At 35.4% G+C, this 17,111-nt stretch overlaps 1 protein-coding gene across 1 annotated transcript in view; it reads left to right on the top strand.

The window, feature by feature from the left end:
- The window catches only part of CNGB3 (cyclic nucleotide gated channel subunit beta 3), a gene marked incomplete at its 5' end in the record, with an annotated part of 98,856 nt that overhangs the window by 66,562 nt on the left and 15,183 nt on the right, over positions 1 to 17,111 (top strand). The window contains 7 exons of the mRNA XM_079299556.1: positions 3 to 153; positions 1,632 to 1,773; positions 2,325 to 2,533; positions 4,360 to 4,410; positions 6,292 to 6,378; positions 8,047 to 8,111; positions 11,713 to 11,835. Of these exons, the coding sequence (XP_079155682.1) occupies positions 3 to 153; positions 1,632 to 1,773; positions 2,325 to 2,533; positions 4,360 to 4,410; positions 6,292 to 6,378; positions 8,047 to 8,111; positions 11,713 to 11,835 (828 nt within the window). The remainder of the gene's footprint in view (positions 1 to 2; positions 154 to 1,631; positions 1,774 to 2,324; positions 2,534 to 4,359; positions 4,411 to 6,291; positions 6,379 to 8,046; positions 8,112 to 11,712; positions 11,836 to 17,111) is intronic.

Here is a 17,111-nt window from a genome sequence, read left to right as displayed (position 1 = left end):
AGTGCACAGAAGCCAACGCGGCCGGGTTTCCAAACCAACGAGTACACTGATGCCCAGCTTCAAGAGATTGTCAAAAAACTTCGTGAAAGGGCAAATGTGTATAAGGAAAAGCTGAATGATCCAGTGATATCTTCACCTGAAGCAAGTCCTCCAGTTTGTAAGTGCCTCTAGAAATAGCTGTGTATTTTTTCGGTTTAAAACTGAAAATAATTGTGTGGTAATAGAAAATACTGTGATAATAATTTTGTAAGCATAGTGTGTTTATCCACTGGGAGGGATCACTTTGTGCCCTATGAAATCAGTTTATCCCTATTTCCCTACAGTAAGCCAGAGTCCTTAGGTAAAACCTCTGTTTGAATGACATCACTGAAGAATTTGGGGAAAAACCTTATAGAGGAAGTATCTAGAATTATTTGTGTCAAGAAGTTTTCTGTATTTTGAGCTAGCTCCAAGAGATGTTTATTCATGGAGATGAATCTGAAACATATGAAGAAAAATATATATCTTATGGGTGGATATTAGTCACTTTGATATGACATCTTCCGTGTAAATAAAGTTAATAAAATTTTAGCCTTGACAGAAATCTGGATGCACTGAAGACTTTAAGTCCATGTTTTAAATAGAGCAAACTCAACTGACATTAATTAATCATTGACTTTTGACAAAATATGAAACATAAATCAATTTTTCTTCTCTTCAGACTAAAGTTTGACTTTTCCTTTCCACAAATAATTGAGTGTGGTGGGTTTATGTTCTGGCACTTTTCAGAAACTGTTCATTAAGTATGTGTTTTCTAAAAAGCTGCAAAAATGGTGCCTGGAAAATAATAAATTATATCAACTGATAAAAAAATTATTTAAAAAAAATTTCTTTGCTGATCTACCTCTTTTGTTGTCTTTGTAGAATTTATGACCTTTATTTCCTAACTTACTATAGATCCAGTTTACTGCTAAGACTGTGTATCCTAATCAGAGGTAAAGCTGCCAGAATTAAAAGGACACATATGCAAACAACTTTATCTAGCTCAAAGATGGAAGAACTGCTACAAAGGAGTGCTACAAGACTTTTATAAGCCTAGAAATGTACAAAAACATAGACTTCCCACTAGTTTCACCTGCTGCATCTTGCATATCAGGTGTCAGGAGAGGGGAGTGATCAGCCTGTGGCACAGGTGTCTTTTCTTATCTCCATCCTCACCACATGCATTCTTTGCAACAGTAAAGAGAGATGCTCAGTTGTGTTAATGAATGCTAAATTATGAATTAACAATTTTCTTGTCAGTCTCATAAAAGGCATTGTCCAGGGAAATTCATCAATATAGATATTGCACCCTGTGACATAAGTGCCCTGCTCATGATAACAGACCCACATGTTTATACCAATGGTGATTTTATTCTTCAAGTGTTTTTCTGTGCATTTAATATAATGAGTTTAGTCACTGTCCAGTGTTTTTTAAAAGATATCTTAACATGATGAAGCTTTTGTTCATGTTAAAACAGAGTGAATTAATTGAGCCACTATTAAAATGCCAATGTTTTTGGTTATCTATGTGTCTAGCACCAAAGAAGCCTCCACCCCCACCAAAAGAAGAAAAAAAAGATGAAAAAAAAGATGAAAAAAAAGATGAAAAAAAGGAAGAAAAGAAAGAGGAGGCAGAAACTAAGCCAGAGGAGGATCATTACTGTGATATGCTGTGCTGTAAATTCAAAAAACCTCCACTGAAAAAATACATGGAGTATATGAAGCTACCAGATACCATTGACTCATACACAGGTAAATTTAAAGCAGTGTAATAGAATGGGGTAATGTCATACTGAAGTGACCTGGTACTACATGGCTCCTGTGAGCCACCATATGATACACATTCCAGTTTGCAACTCCCAGGGGCACAGAGGTCCTGTCCTAAACAACACTTATTCCAAACAGAGAAAAGTGACATTGGCTGTAAATATGGTTTTCACCAAGGTCTAATGCAAACTGACCAGAATTAGAACCCAAGTCTTCTATTTCTTGATGTGGAATTTGTACCACTCATTGGGGATAAATAATTCTTTTGTCAGTTATAATACACCATGAGCAGATGCAAAATTATCAAGTAAGTTTCTTCAGATGCACTGAATTCTATATTCTCTCATTTTTGCAAATTCCCTGTGTAACTCCTACATCCAAGCCGCTTCACTTTAGCAGCATCCAGTTGCAAGAGGGAGAGTGGTGGGCTGGTCTGGGCTGAGGCATTTCCAGAGGCTGCAGCAGAAGGAATGTGGCTAAGAAAATGACAGTAGGCTCCAAGCTGACAGCTCCACCCTGGCTGTTTTTGCTTTCAGATCGGCGCTACGTGGCGTGGCTCATGCTTGTGACCATCGCCTACAACTGGAACTGCTGGTTCATCCCCCTGCGCTACGTGTTCCCCTACCAGACCCCCAGTAACACAATCTACTGGCTTGTCATCGATGTCATGTGTGACCTGTGTTACCTCTGCGACTTAATCGTGTTCCAGCCCCGAGTGCGCTTCATCCAAGGGGGAGATATCATAGTAAGCATTGGCACTGGGACTCCCATGGGCAGTATTGTGTGGTAGAGTATAGAAATTCATCTAGTCTGACTTCTCTTTTTTATCACTTTGTCAAATCTATGTACCTTTTTATATTTATTAAAGGATACGTATATTTTTCATCACTGACCTTCCATTCTACACGGATATTACATTATTATGTGTAGGAAGAAACATATCCATTACCTGAATTGTTAAAAATTGAAAAATAATTATTTGAAAGTAACAAATGAGAGCAGCTGAAACAGGCATACAGCTCTAAACAGATTCCTCACTGGAATCAGTGATCATATGTATTCATGCATATATATATCTGCTTGTATGTTTGTGTGAAACTTTCACCTATTTGCCTTGTACCAGAATCACAAAGACAGGGCATATTCTGCTAGGGTTAGACAGGATATGCATGCTTTACAACAGATTGTGAGATGGTGATTTTATTTCTTTCCAAAATCAGAGCAAATTCCTGTAATTTTATGATACTTTTAAAATAATTTGAGATAATCCCTTTTGGGGAAATAAGTATGTTCAAATTTGATACTTGCTACAATTTTTGTGTTATCTTTCTAAAGAAAAATGTAAAATAAAATTTTAAACAAGTATTTGAAAGCTTGCCCTTAACCTACTAAAGGGTATCTGGAACATTAACTTTTCTTTAAAGTCTTCCCTGCTTTTGATTTTGACACCTTATAGACAAAAAGATATCTAATTCAGAAAAAAAAAAAAAAAGTTTTGATAACTTCAGCATGATATTACTGTGCCCAACAGACAGAAAATTCAAAACTATATATCTTCAAATCTAATTTGGAACTAGTCATAGTTCAGTGCTTTTACAAAAAATTTTGTACATTGTACATACACGATATTACTGATACCTTTACAGACCAAGCTGGGCAAATATCCTTTCAGTAGGTATTAAGTGCAGTGTTTTTCCACACCAAGACATTCAGTAACTGGATCTTGCCTAAATCCCACAAAACTCAATTGTTATGAACAAAGTTAAAACTGTAACAAATGAAGCTCAGCTTGTGTTTCCCTTGAAGCTGTTTCTACAATTCACAGATTTTAGTGCACAGAAACCACCTCCTGCCTGATGTCCTGCATTTAGTTTAATATTTAAACTGATAATAGTGAAAGTTGGAATGGAAATATGATTAAGATCTTAAAGCTATTTTTAAAGTTTTCCTGATATAAATACAGAAAGTATAATAATAGATACATTTCTTTATATACTTCTGATTACCCTTTCTTATTATATTAGCATCAGTTATCATGAAGAACAATTTAAAAATAAAAAGCTAATCACTACTAATGAATGCAGTGTTGATTATTGTAATGCTAGTAAAGCTAGCAATGCTGGCATGTTAATGGTAGTATTCAAAGAGCTAATTTTGTACAGCACCATTAGAAACACTTTGAATTTCTTCTTTGAATCTCTGCAGATAAATATATTTTTTGCAGTGAAATTAAAGGGGGTTGGGTTGACCATGAAGTGGTACAGATGTCTCAAGAGGGAAGTTTTGTGGAAAAAATGTAATGTACTTTTCTAGACCAACATTCAGATTGGAAAAAATCAGACAAACCCCAATTCTCATTTTTTCAAGCAGCTCCAATAAAATATTATCTAATATAAGCTAGACTAATAGCAATACCAATTCTCAGAAATAATACAGATATTTCTCTATTCATACTTTTAGACCACCATTAGTTTAACTGTTATCACCCTTGCTATACTGTGGAGTAGCAGAGGCCCATCCTTTACATTCTGACCTTGACTATTCCTTTTTCTCCTTTTGTTATCACTGTAGTCAGACAGAGTGCAAACGAAGAAATTCTACCACAGCACTATGAAGTTTCGGGTAAGTAGAGCCTGTGCTACTGATATCAATATGAAATTCTGGCTTTATGATTTCACAGGATTTTTTTTCATTCACTGAAAATCACTGTTGGTTTAAGAATATCACCAGAAAGCATTGGCTCAATGGCATATCAGTGCACACCTGCTGAAGACTGACATCTTCATAATCAGTCTTATCCAAAAGAGAGAATATTTATAAATGCAATTCTAAATAGTATTTTAGAATGATAATAAATAAATAAAATAGAATTTGATTTGGTTTTTTTTTACATCATCCCAGCACACACTAAAGCCTATAGCACCACTTGCCAGAGATTCATTAAAAAAATTAAAACTCCTGAAGAGAGATGATAACTATTCTGTAAACCCTTTTGAAGAACTTCATTGTACTGAACAGTCTATCACTCACAGGAGCAGTCAAAAATTCAAATTAAGATTTTTTGATGCTCATGGCATTTTGTAAAAACAAAGATGCATTTGATTTGAATTGTTAATGTTGCTCCTAAATGTTTGGGTTATTTTTCCAATGGAAGATAGGCAGTTTATTGAATTCCTGATTAGCATACAGCTCTGTGACACTAAGCACACATCTCAGTTATTGCCCTCTCCTCTTCTCTACTTCTGCACCTGCCTTGTTCAGAGTTAATATTTTTCTCAGTGACTGTGGCATCATTACTCAAATACTTGATATTAAGCTAACTGAAAGTGCAGGATATACACGATACAGTCAAATGGTTTCAGCAGAGTAGAACTTAAAGCAAGAGACCAAAGTGGATTTGCATGGTTTTATTTTAAGTTCACACTTGATGTATGTTTAGGGCTCTTGATTTCTGGAAAAACTAAAGAGAGTTGAGTGTTCTCACCATATGCAAGATATAGATATAATGTGGGAATTTGTCGTATGATTAAACACTAATTAGAAGTTGCTGATATTAATGCACTTTTGACTAAATTTTCCCTCCTCTTAGACGTGTCTGAGAGCAGGAGAGAGAGAGAGAGAGACCATAAGAGGTTGTTTCTCTCAATCAATTTTTTGGTTTGCTTTGCACTCTGTTCAGGTATTAATTGCTTCTTGCTTGCATGGAATAAAAGGTCAGTGCTGCAGGCTGGTTGCTGCCAATGTGATTTTCATCCCTCAGAGCAAAGACAGTTCTGATTACAGTGAGATGAAGCCCAGAGTTCCACATCCCTCTCTTACTCTCAAACAGTAATAGCAACAAAGTAAGGTATCCCAGGATCTTTAAAAAGAAAAAGATAAATTTGCCACAGCTTTCCTTCTCTATTCTAAGAAAGAATAAAACATGCAGATAAGATGAGTAATCACATAGTTGATGGACTGCAGGGAGATGTTGAAAACCTTAATGGTAAGAAAGAAAAAGAAACATCCAGCCAAATTTATCATCCTATGATGAATCTGTTGTTTGGAACACATGCTTTCTGCAGGTTGCAAGCATGAAATCTAATTCATTGTGCTCTCTCAAAGCACTTTAGGCAGCCTTGTTTTAAAAGCTGAAAGACTTTTGAGAAGTGCTTGTGGAGTGGCCTCCCCACCTGAACTCACAAGCCACATGCCAAAATTTTAGTCTGATCACAACAACGAAAAAACCAGAATGTATTAATAATCAAATATATGAGATATTGTTAATAATCCACATGAAACAGATTAAAGTCTCAGGCACAGGGCTCTCAAAAGCAGGGCAGAGCCAAGCTGGTATTTTTAAGGAGATAATTTTACCTGCCAGTACTTAGGAAGCTGCATGTTTACCATGCTGACTCTTCAAATATTATTGCAGTCATGATTCAGTCTAAGCAGGTTTTTGACAGCAAATAAATACATTATGATTACTATGAAGCTTAAATTGACATCTCTGCTCTTCAACAGCTTGATGTGATATCAGTGTTTCCCTTTGACATTTTATACTTCTTCTTTGGATTTAATCCAGCATTTCGAGCAAACAAGATGCTAAAGGTAAGATCTGTGTTAGTGATGGATGGTTAACCAAGCCTAGATGTTTTTGCAATGCAACAGAATTTTTTTTTTATAATATTTTGGAATATAGCTTTTAGAAACTGAAAAATATCTTCAGGCTGAAGTACAGCATAACAATAAATAAACAAAAATACAAGTCATAGTCTAGTCTAATTAAGCCACTTTCTTATTTTTCTTCTGACTTCAATATTTCCTCATTTCAAAAAGTATTTTTGATTAAAGATTATTTTTATTAGGTTTTCACATTAATCTCAAATTACCTGCTTAATTTTCAAAGATAAAAAAAATAAATCACAAATTAATGCTAATGTCAATTCCCCCTCTGCCACTTATCTGCTTATGTCAGGTGTTTAAAAGCAAAGGAGTTAATTTTAAATACAAAAACTGTATACAGAATACCTATCAAGCACAAACCTGTCTTTCTTATAGAGTCCAAAGACATTTGGAGTTGTGTAACAAAAGGTCTGAGAAGAGATTAGAACACAGTACCTATTAGGCCACTCTGTGACTAAATGCATTTCTCTGCACACAATCAACATGCTGACAAAGTATTTGTTTTCATTTAAAGCTGGGGAGGAGCACAATAACTCTGACAATAAAATAAAGATGTTCATCTTTGATATTCAATAAAGCTTCAAAATTCCTAAAATCAGAACCAAAACAAAATTATGAAATTAAAAGTTAAATAGTACCTTGTATCAGGCAACCAGCTGTATATTGAACTAAAACAAGGAAAAAGGTTACCTGTGATCACTAAAGATCAACTTCAAATACTAAACAGGAAGAATTTGATACATCTGCCATTGATACCACAGAATATCCTCTAGGATGGCTGTTGATACACATGATCGCTTACTGGAGAGTTACTGGAATTTCAGAAAGAGAAAAGATGCATCAAACTATTTGTGATCATATTTCCCAAGCAATTATATATGTTTGAGGAAATAGGTGTTGTTCACCTGCAGTACTCTGACTAGAACAGCAAGGTTATTTCTGTAATCAGATTTAGGGGACACTCAACACCCAGAAAAACACTTGACTCAAATTTATCTTTGGTTTTTAGTTCAGATTTTTGTTAAACGTTTGTCATGGTTTAGGAATAGTATTCTCCAGTTTAGTACTCCCACTAAAATCATATACTGGTCCCTCTTCCTCCTCAGCTGGAGGCACTGAAGGCAATGATCACAGGTTAACATAAAAACAATATACTGGAAACAACAATGACACAAGGAAATGAACACTAACAACAACATTGCTAATGACAGAGGGGAAGAAAACCAATGATTCACATAGAAAACTCCCCAGTAATAAGCAATATCAGACAAGTCCTCCTGCTAGATTCTCTCAACAGGAAGGAACACCTTTCTTCCCTGGAAGAGACAATCCCTTTATCTCACTCCCAGCAATGACCTAAGGTGGTGTAGAATAACAGTCCTTGCCATGCCCCTCCCAACTACTGCAAAACTTAACCCTGTCCTGGCCAGAACTAATATTTATAGAAAGTTTGATTACCGAAAAATCCATTTTCAAAATGTGTATGTGAATTGATGCCATTGCTATTAAAAAAAAAAAAAAAAAAAAAAAAAAAAAAAAAAAAAGTGCACTGAAAAATAGTGATTGGATTACTTTTATTTGTTTTCCATTCAGCATAACACATTCTTTGAGTTTAATGATCGTTTGGAAGCTATTATGGAAAAAGCATACATCTACAGGTATGTGCTGATAAAACTCAAGTAGCATGCAAAGCTTGGCACAGAATGCACTTCAGATTATTTCATGAGTTGTCAGTTAAGCATTGAGTGGAATATGATACATCCTTAACTGTTCAATTTAATGGGTTTTTTTAAATATCTGTCTTTATGGTAATCATTAAAATAATGTATATAATGCTTCACTTACATATGAAATCTAGCTCAGTTCAGCTGGCCTGGTTCAGGGAAAATATTCACCAAAATGAGGTATCTGCCAAAATTTAATTGATCAGAAGTTTCAGAAAGTTTCTTTACTGAAAGAGCTAAAGAACTCTTTCTTTAGGTTGCTAATAGCAGTTCCAAATCCTCAGTAGCTGTTTATTTGTACTTAATAGAAGTTATGAGCCTGAGCCTGTGTCAACATTTTTCTTCAAACATGCTCTCCCCATGAACCTGGCATATACAGAAACTTGATCCTTCATTGCACTGACTACAGCTGGAATGAGGACCAGTTCAGCACAGTTCTCATATGGTGATTATAACCATAATCTGCTGAGCTGTGCTCTCACCTTCTGCATTGACAGAAAGAATTTTGCATCCAATTCAAGTAGTCCATGGACATAGCTATGGCAAGTTTCATAGGCCCCTCAGCTGTCAGTGATGCTGCTAAGATCCAAGGAACCCATCTGCTTTGTCATCATTATTGTCAATGTTATCAGGACTAATTGACCTTGTGTAATTCCTACACCAACAGATCCTTTCCCTGTCCCAGTTTTGGAGCATGTATTGTTTCTGTCTGTTGGTGTTGCAGAAATATGTTGGTTACCATCTTACTCTATATCAGAGATTATTGCACTTAAACAGTACACTTACTGAGTATATTAATACTCAAATAAGATACTTTATGAGATTTAAAACTAAGATAAATTTCAAAAGAAGTTTCAAATATAATCATTTTTTATTTTTTCAAGTACCTGTGAAGCAAAACAAAACTTGTTTGAAAGTTCTGCTAAAATATTTTTGAGATGCTGACCTTCAGAAAACCTATTCTTATATTGCCCTCTTTTTTTACTCATGGAAGATTCCTTTGTGGTTTGATTCAGGTTTGGTTGGGGTTTTTTGTTTGTTTGTTTGGGGGGGGGTTGTTGGTTTTTGTGGGGTTTTTTTGTTTTGTTTGTTTGTTTGTTCTTGTTTTGTTTTTTGTTGTTTTGGGGGTTTTTTGTGGTGTTTTTTATTGTTGTTTTTTGGGGGTTTTTTTAGTTTCTTTTGGTTCAAGAGAGGACTGAATTTCCACAAGATGAAGAAATTTCTTGTCATTTTCTGAATCTCTGCCTTCTTTAGTTTCTAATTTCTTTTTTTTTAAAAAAATACTTTCATCTGCTTATGGTGTTTCAGTTTTCTAATATTTATAATTTTTTAAATTAATTATTTTTCATATTATATCTTTTGCTTTTTAGGTTCATAGCTCAATCATTTTTCTGTATCTCCTATAATACTTGCAGTGAGTATTGGGAGATACAGTATGTATGATATAGGTAGTATATAATGATATAGAAAATTCTGAATCAAATGATTAGTTTGTATGTAACAATACTGTTGTGTGTATATGGATTTCAAAGTAATGGGAACAAATTTAAAACTCATTTTCATTCAAATAGAATTTTTAAAGAGACAGAGTTTTACTATTATCAAGATATGGAATAGGAGATGCATGTTCAAAGGACAAGTTGTGAAGGGGATGTGTACATCTTCAAGGTAGACCAGCTTTGAAGGATGTGATGTTTATTTATATGTCAAAAAAGAGGAAAGGTGATCATTCAGAAAGGCTAAGACACACAGAGTGAGATCTCATTAGTCCTGGAAAATGATGTATGCAGTACCTGGAAACACAGAACCAGCTACTCTGCCCTGTCAGAGTGGTTTTTAGCATTATATTGGTTAACAGCCACAACTGTGTGTTGCTGCTTGTGTCTTTGCTTCCTGGTCAAAGGCCCACTCAGATTTTCAATATTAAATCACTTGTAGAATGTAAACTGCAGAATCTAAATATAACAAAGTGAATCTATTTTCTAATTCAGTCTTCAGAAAACACTGACTCCCAGTTTTATTCATTGACAAATGGAGAACAGAGGTTTTTATACAGAGGGTACAATTTTTAGCAGGAGCTAAAAACTCTTAAAAGCCCAGTCTTTTTGTGCAAACTGCTGCATTTTATTTTAATGTGGCAATCTTGCTTTGCTCTGAGATTTGTATAACCACAGTTTGAGCAATAAGGCACCAATTAACTAGATAATATCAAACTAAGCTTCTACAAAGCAAGTGGATATACCTGGGGGGATTCTCCTCTCAGAATATTTAGTTTGAGTTTGTAGGAATAGAGCTAGCATTTTCTCATTGTGATATATATCTGGAGAAATATAACACAGCTAAGGTTTCCAGAATCTTCACTCACACCTCAGGAGTCCATATTCACAGATTCAAACTTGAACAGGAGACCTAGCATGGCCAATATTGCAACATTACTAGATCACAACAGCTCTCTGCTGTTCTCTACATCTTGCAGTCCTAAACAGAGCTGTCCTGGAAGCACATCAGCTTTTATCGGATAAATAGCATTTATTTGTGAGCATCATAAAGAAGGAGAGTATACTTAGGTAGATTATCTAATGTCATGGAGATGCCAATGAGGGCATACAAATGCACCTGAAGAAGCACTAAAGGAGTGCTTAATGAAGCAACCACTGAGATATTAGCTCCCATTAACTTTGTTTTTAGACCCAACTTACGTAGATCTTACTCATAAAACCTATTAGTTATTCTGCACTGCATGCTCCATTGAATTCTAGCTGTAGCAGATAAACTCACTAACTACCAAGCTGTGTTTAAGCAAGTAATGCACTTTTCCTGCTTATTTATCCCCTGCTTGTATGAATATTTCAATAGAGATCTAAATCCAGGAGATTTTTCTTTTGATCCCCATGAACTGAACAGAGGATATACAATGAGATCATTATTGTATTAAACAGAAAGCTGCTTGGTGCTTAAGCAGTTCATCATTGGTATTCTTCAAAGAACTGCCCATAAGCATAAGAACTGGGATTAGGAATGATACAACTCTTGCTGTAGCGACTAAATCATACTATTTAGAGGATCTACTGCAGGTTTTATACTACAGGTCTTGTAAAGCAGTTCATTTCTGACCTCAGACATTTCTTGGCTTTGTTTCACAAGTTTAGAGCCTATCTTGGATAGAGTTTGGGAACCACATTATTTTTTACCCTGTACCCTCATTAATATAGGTTCAAATTTCTGGAAATATTTATAGCCATTTAAAGAAGTGGACTATAAACTCCTCAGGGAACCATAATTTAAAAATTACCCCATGTCAAATATTCTAGGAAAGGTATTTATTTGACCTTGGACAAATGTGAGAGATCAGTAAATGCCAGGTATTTTTTTCATAGACTCAATACAGGTGGGGAACTACTTAGTGTGTCCTTAACATTAACATCATTAATCCAGAAAAGTAATGGGTTCTATTTAAGAAAAAAAAAAAAAATTAAAAAAAAAAAAAAAGGAAAAATTTAAGTTGTTTTTTACAGGACTCTGTTGACTTTCATAGGGTCATTCGAACAACTGGATACTTGCTGTTTATCTTGCACATTAATGCATGCGTGTATTATTGGGCTTCAGACTATGAAGGAATTGGCAGCACTAGATGGGTGTATGATGGTGAAGGAAACAAGTAAGTCTTTTTCTTTTGAAAGTGATTTTTTTTTCTCATTCCTGCCCCCACCCCCATCCTTCTCCCATGCCACTGCTTGCAGGGTATGCCCTTACTTTTTAAAGTGCTTGGATAGTAAACTTCTAGCATCATGACTGTTGATTAGCAGCTTTCAATACTAACACATATTTGGAGGGCAGGTGCAGTGAATAATTAGTTCACCACTTTCAGCTTTTATAGGTTTATGAGTCAGTGCTAAGTGTTAACTTAATTAAACATTTAGAAAGCAACAAGGCTCATAAATTAAACTTAGTGATTGCATATGCACATGGGAATTTTAGAAGGATTGTTATAGCAATCCCTCTAAGGAAACACAGGGATAGTCTGGGAGATTTTTTTTGCTGCCACGCAGCGCTGTGTCATTAAAGTGCAACATTTTAGTCCCTCTTCACCATGGTGATTAGTCTGAAAAAATTCCACCAGCTCTCTCTGATCTTTTGAGAAGGTCATGCTTAAACATGTGGCAGAGTGACTTCAGGGGAAAAGACTAGATTTTGGCACAATTTCCAAAAACTTCTTGTGACAGCACTGGTTGGGTGCCAAGTAAGGACCATTTATTAAGATGATGGTTAGGAAGAGAAAAAAGCAAAGCCATAATATATTCTGTGTGTAGTTTTGTAAAGATATAGCTAGTAGGTTTAGTTGAGTTAAAATTTATTTCTTTGAAAGGCTATAATATAGTTAAAGCCGCACAATTTGTTCTTTAATTACATTCCTTGCAAAACCACATACAGTATCCTACTGCTGTCATAAATTGCTTTCTAAACAACTTTTCACCTTTCCCTTGGAGATGTGCTCCGCTTGTTTGTAGTTTTGTCAGACTTTACAATTTTGGTGTCAAGTTACCATCTTGAAGGCTAAAAAATAGCTTTTGAGAGCAAAACACACTTTGTGTAAAGCAGCGGTGATTTTTTATAAGTAGGATTATCCCTTGAAAAAAAATTGCAGGTCTGAAGTTTCCATATACCTTTAAAATTCACAGCTTGAGTACTGCTCTTGTATCCCACTAAAAGCAAATGCTGACTGTGTGGAGAGAATTGCCTTAGAGAATTAGGCATGAAATAAAATCTAATCATCAAATGTTTGAGCATTTTTAACACATAGAGGCATCATGTGAACATTAGTTATAATTGGAGATGTAAGTGAATTTAAACTTATCAGACAAGATACTTCTATTCATTTATTAGAAAAGCAGATATAAAAACAATTTGTCAGGAAAAGTGAATAGTACTGCAGCCTAAACTATGGCACAGCAGTTAACTTTTAATTTGCTTTCACAGAGCATTCAAGGTTGAATTTGAAGCAAAATGTGCCAACAGTCTTACAAAGAATGGGAATACATTCAGAAAGAAGATTAGGGAAACATAGCTACTCCGCTAATTTTAGAAAAATGATGGTAAGCAGTTTGACAAGTAAACCAAAATTCTAGTTTTCTCAGATTACACTGACCCACAGAAAATGATCTGGCACTGATTTAGTGGCATTAATGCTTTATGTAGAATCCCTGCTGTGTCCATAAAATATTGCTAGTTATGTCCAAAACCAGTTCTTTAAAATATCAGCATTCCTAGGATTTTTTTTTTCCCTTTCCAGGCTATAAAGAAATAATAGACAGCAGTTTCCATTATTAGTTTGATTACATACATGTTCCTGAATATGCATACTAGCTGGTGAACTAAATCCATAATTAACAGCTATACACAACACTCAAACCACAAGCAAAATTATCACAGCAGTTCTTAATTATCACAGCAGCTCTTCTGCAAGCTCTGTTCTTTTCTGCTTCTTGTCCAGTAAAGTGTTAGTGTCAGTCCAAGATTTGAGATCTCCTGCACAGCAGCCTTCAGTCAAACTTTGACTTGAAAAGAGAAGGCAATTAACTTTGCTACCCTACAACACACCCAAATTAGCCATCCACGGTGTTTCCAGCATTAAAAGTGCACTTGTGAGCTTGAGTTTGGCAAGATCTCAGTCTCTCCTAGTGCAGAAACACAGCATCACTAATGCAACACCAGAGTGTAGAGTCTAAGTAAGGACAGTAGCAGATATTGAAAAGGTCTCTCAAGAGGACAATTTCAACTATATGTGTTTATCTACAATCTAATTTAACTAGCTAAGTAAAAGATCAATCCCCCTAAGTCCTGAAGAAAATGGACAAATCTTTTTTCAGGTATTCAGTGTAATGTCATTATTCTGAATTATTCCAACTAAGTATCTCTCTTTCATCACTGTTCACAGAGAAACTAAAACTAGGAAGCTGAAATTCTCATGCAAACCCTCCAGACCAGCAGTAAATTTAGGCAAAACAAATAATTTCACTTTTCTCATGGTATGCTTCTGCTGTTTGCATGTCATCCACGAGCAGTCTGCAAAATTCTTTGGCAACTTTAAGACATCTATTTGCCTCCCAGTTATGTTTCTCTGTACTGTGCTGCCTTCCTGTTCTGGGCACAGACTTAGTAGATATCTGTAAGTCTCAGAAAATGGTACATGTCTAGAACAAATCCACTCCTTTGGTTTGCATTGCCCAGTGCACAGTTGCAAATCTTGAAAGGTGTCTCGTGGATATCAGCTCTTGCAACAGCTCTCACGTGTCATGATTGCAGTGCTTGCTTTGCAAGGGTTTTGTGCCTCCACACAAGCTGTGAATGCACAGCCCAGCTCATCTGTCAGGCTTTCAGACCTGCCACCCACAGCCATACTCTTTTAAGTAAAAGCTTTATTCTTTGCTCTGCTGTGTCTGAGATCATCAGACCCACTGGCACCTGAGGAACACACTCCAGAAGAGGGACCAAGAAGGAAGTCACTAGTTTAGAAAGGCTGCTGCTTTGCTCTGCTTAAACCCATCCTGGCTGTAATCTGAGAGGAGCCAAACATGACAGTCCTGAAACAATGCTTCCCTGGGCTGAAATAAATATGTGAATACCACCTCAAAAGCTGAGAGACACATGCACAAAGACTTGATTTACCTGCACTGACCAAAACCATGAAAGAAGTTTAGTGTGTTCTGAAATGGACTTTTCTGAAAAAGATATTTCTATTGACATAATATTACAAGATATCTTATTTGCAGAGTTTCTGAATGTTTTCATACCTAGGACTTTTTTTAAGGAAAAATCTAGTAGTTTGATTGCCTGAAGGATAAACACAGTCTCTATGATGTGCAGAAGCAAAAATCCCCTTCTTGTCTCATGACTGTTATTTACTTCAATAGTAATTTTATAGCAGGATGGTAAGCAGTATAGTGAACAGTGATAGTTTCCAGACACATGCTGGTAGGAAGCAGAGCTGTTAATACTGTTAAAATTGGAGTTGTTTTTTCTGGCTTTCCTTAAACAAAATTTACAGTCTCATTTTCCCCCTTCTAAGGGAGAAAAAAAAGCTACTCTGTATTTCAACTGTGCAACTTTTATTTCAGATTAAAATAAAACCAAAAATGCTTAAATGGAGAAAACCTGTTCCAAAGAGATAGAGAATATCACGTGCCTTGCCAATAGAAAATTTCTTTTGAAGTAAAATCACAGAAGAATACAGTATATTAACTAAATCTTAAGAAAGGGTAGAAAGATATAAAAAAACCCAACATCACATTTTGGACATACAACACTGCAAAGAAGAATGTGACCCCTAAATTCCTCTGAGGAGCTGCTTTCATCCTTTGTAGACATTCCCAGAATAAAGATTATATTGTCTATCATGGTGGAGTTTGCAAACTTGGCACGCAGAGCCATTGAGGTTGAGGGAGTTACTTACTTACTTTTGTTTCCTAAAGTATCACAGCAGTAATGCTAATTTCTTTATTTTTATATTACCCAATTATACATGTCTCAAACACCACAGCATTCTCAGTAATGGCAACTCAATATAATATTAATATGCTTTACATAATTCTCCTCAGTCAAGCTAGAAGCATCATTTTATGCTTAAATCTGTAATTCTTTCAAAACAGACCTGGATCTTCTTCTTCTTCTTTGTTTAGGCTACAGAAATCTAAGAAAAAACTGCCACTTATGCACACTTTGATCACAAGCTTATGTAATTTTTTTTTTTTTATCCCAAGTGAAAATATTATTTTGGCGTAATCCAGCAGTTGATTTTGCAACCCTAACAAGAAAATAAATTATAAGATGGAAAAGATGCAATATTTTTTTATTTAAGGACTCTGAATGAAAATGGCCAGTTCTGATGGTTAAATCTAAAACTAGAAAACTATGGTAAAAGTGATCATTGTTACTGCATTTTATTAATCTACAACCAAGAAAAAAGGGACATTGTAGTGAAAAGCAGATATTAATTGCTTGGTAAAGCCTTATATTTTGGATAAAAACTTGCAAGCACTTTCAAGTGATTTAAGAAAAAACAGCTTCATTGGAATTGGTTGTTATTATGAGTTTATATTCTCATATTTGCACAAAACTGACTCTGCAGTTGTATTACATGAGCCTCTTAGTATAGTGGAGTTCATATCTTAAAAAGAGAGGAATCTGAAATATACTTAAGGTCTGCAGGCAGACCATGGGGCCTCAAGTTCAGAGCAGACATGAAAAGATGCACATAAGACCTTCTATTTCAAAACAAACTTATCTCCAAAAGTATTTCTTCTGTTTCTTTGTTTTTTGGGGGAAGATGGTTGTTTGATTTTAAAAAATTATTATTTAAAACAATAAAATACAACACACATAAGGAATTATCATTGCTTCAGAAGCAGTAGCCACAGCTGAAGTAACAGAAAAATCCCACTTTATAATTAAGGGGAATGAAGTTCTACTCCTAATCATCAGCAAAGATGAAGCCTGATTGCACAGAAACTTAAAAGTCCAATTCTAATTAATAGCAGGCTTTTAAAAATATATCTAAACCAATTACTTGTTTGCTCAGAAAAGAAGGAAATGATAGCATTATCACAACAATAATTTGAACTAGTTATTCCCCACCACAATTCTGCATTGTTTGTGGCACCATGTTCTAGAATGAAATTTAAACCAGAATTTTAGAGATGCCAGGGACTCTTTTAAAGTTTTCTGTCCAGGTCCTTTGCTGCTTTCACAAACTTGTGTTACCATACTAGTAGAAATACATGACTTGAAGCCAAAAGGCTCTGTGATGAAAAATGCAAGAAAGAGTTTGTTAAGGTGACAGAAGGAGTTGTGGAGACCAGCAGCTAGGAGATGTTAATAGAGGAGTCAACCTTCCAGTGCCAAATTACTGAAGTGGTTTGGAGAAGCCGGATTTGCACA

Source organism: Erithacus rubecula, assembly GCF_903797595.1.
Source record: "Erithacus rubecula genome assembly, chromosome: 3".
NCBI lineage: Eukaryota > Metazoa > Chordata > Aves > Passeriformes > Muscicapidae > Erithacus > Erithacus rubecula.
The sequence above is the reverse complement of the archived record's forward strand: the minus strand, read 5'-3'. Positions and strand labels throughout refer to the sequence as shown.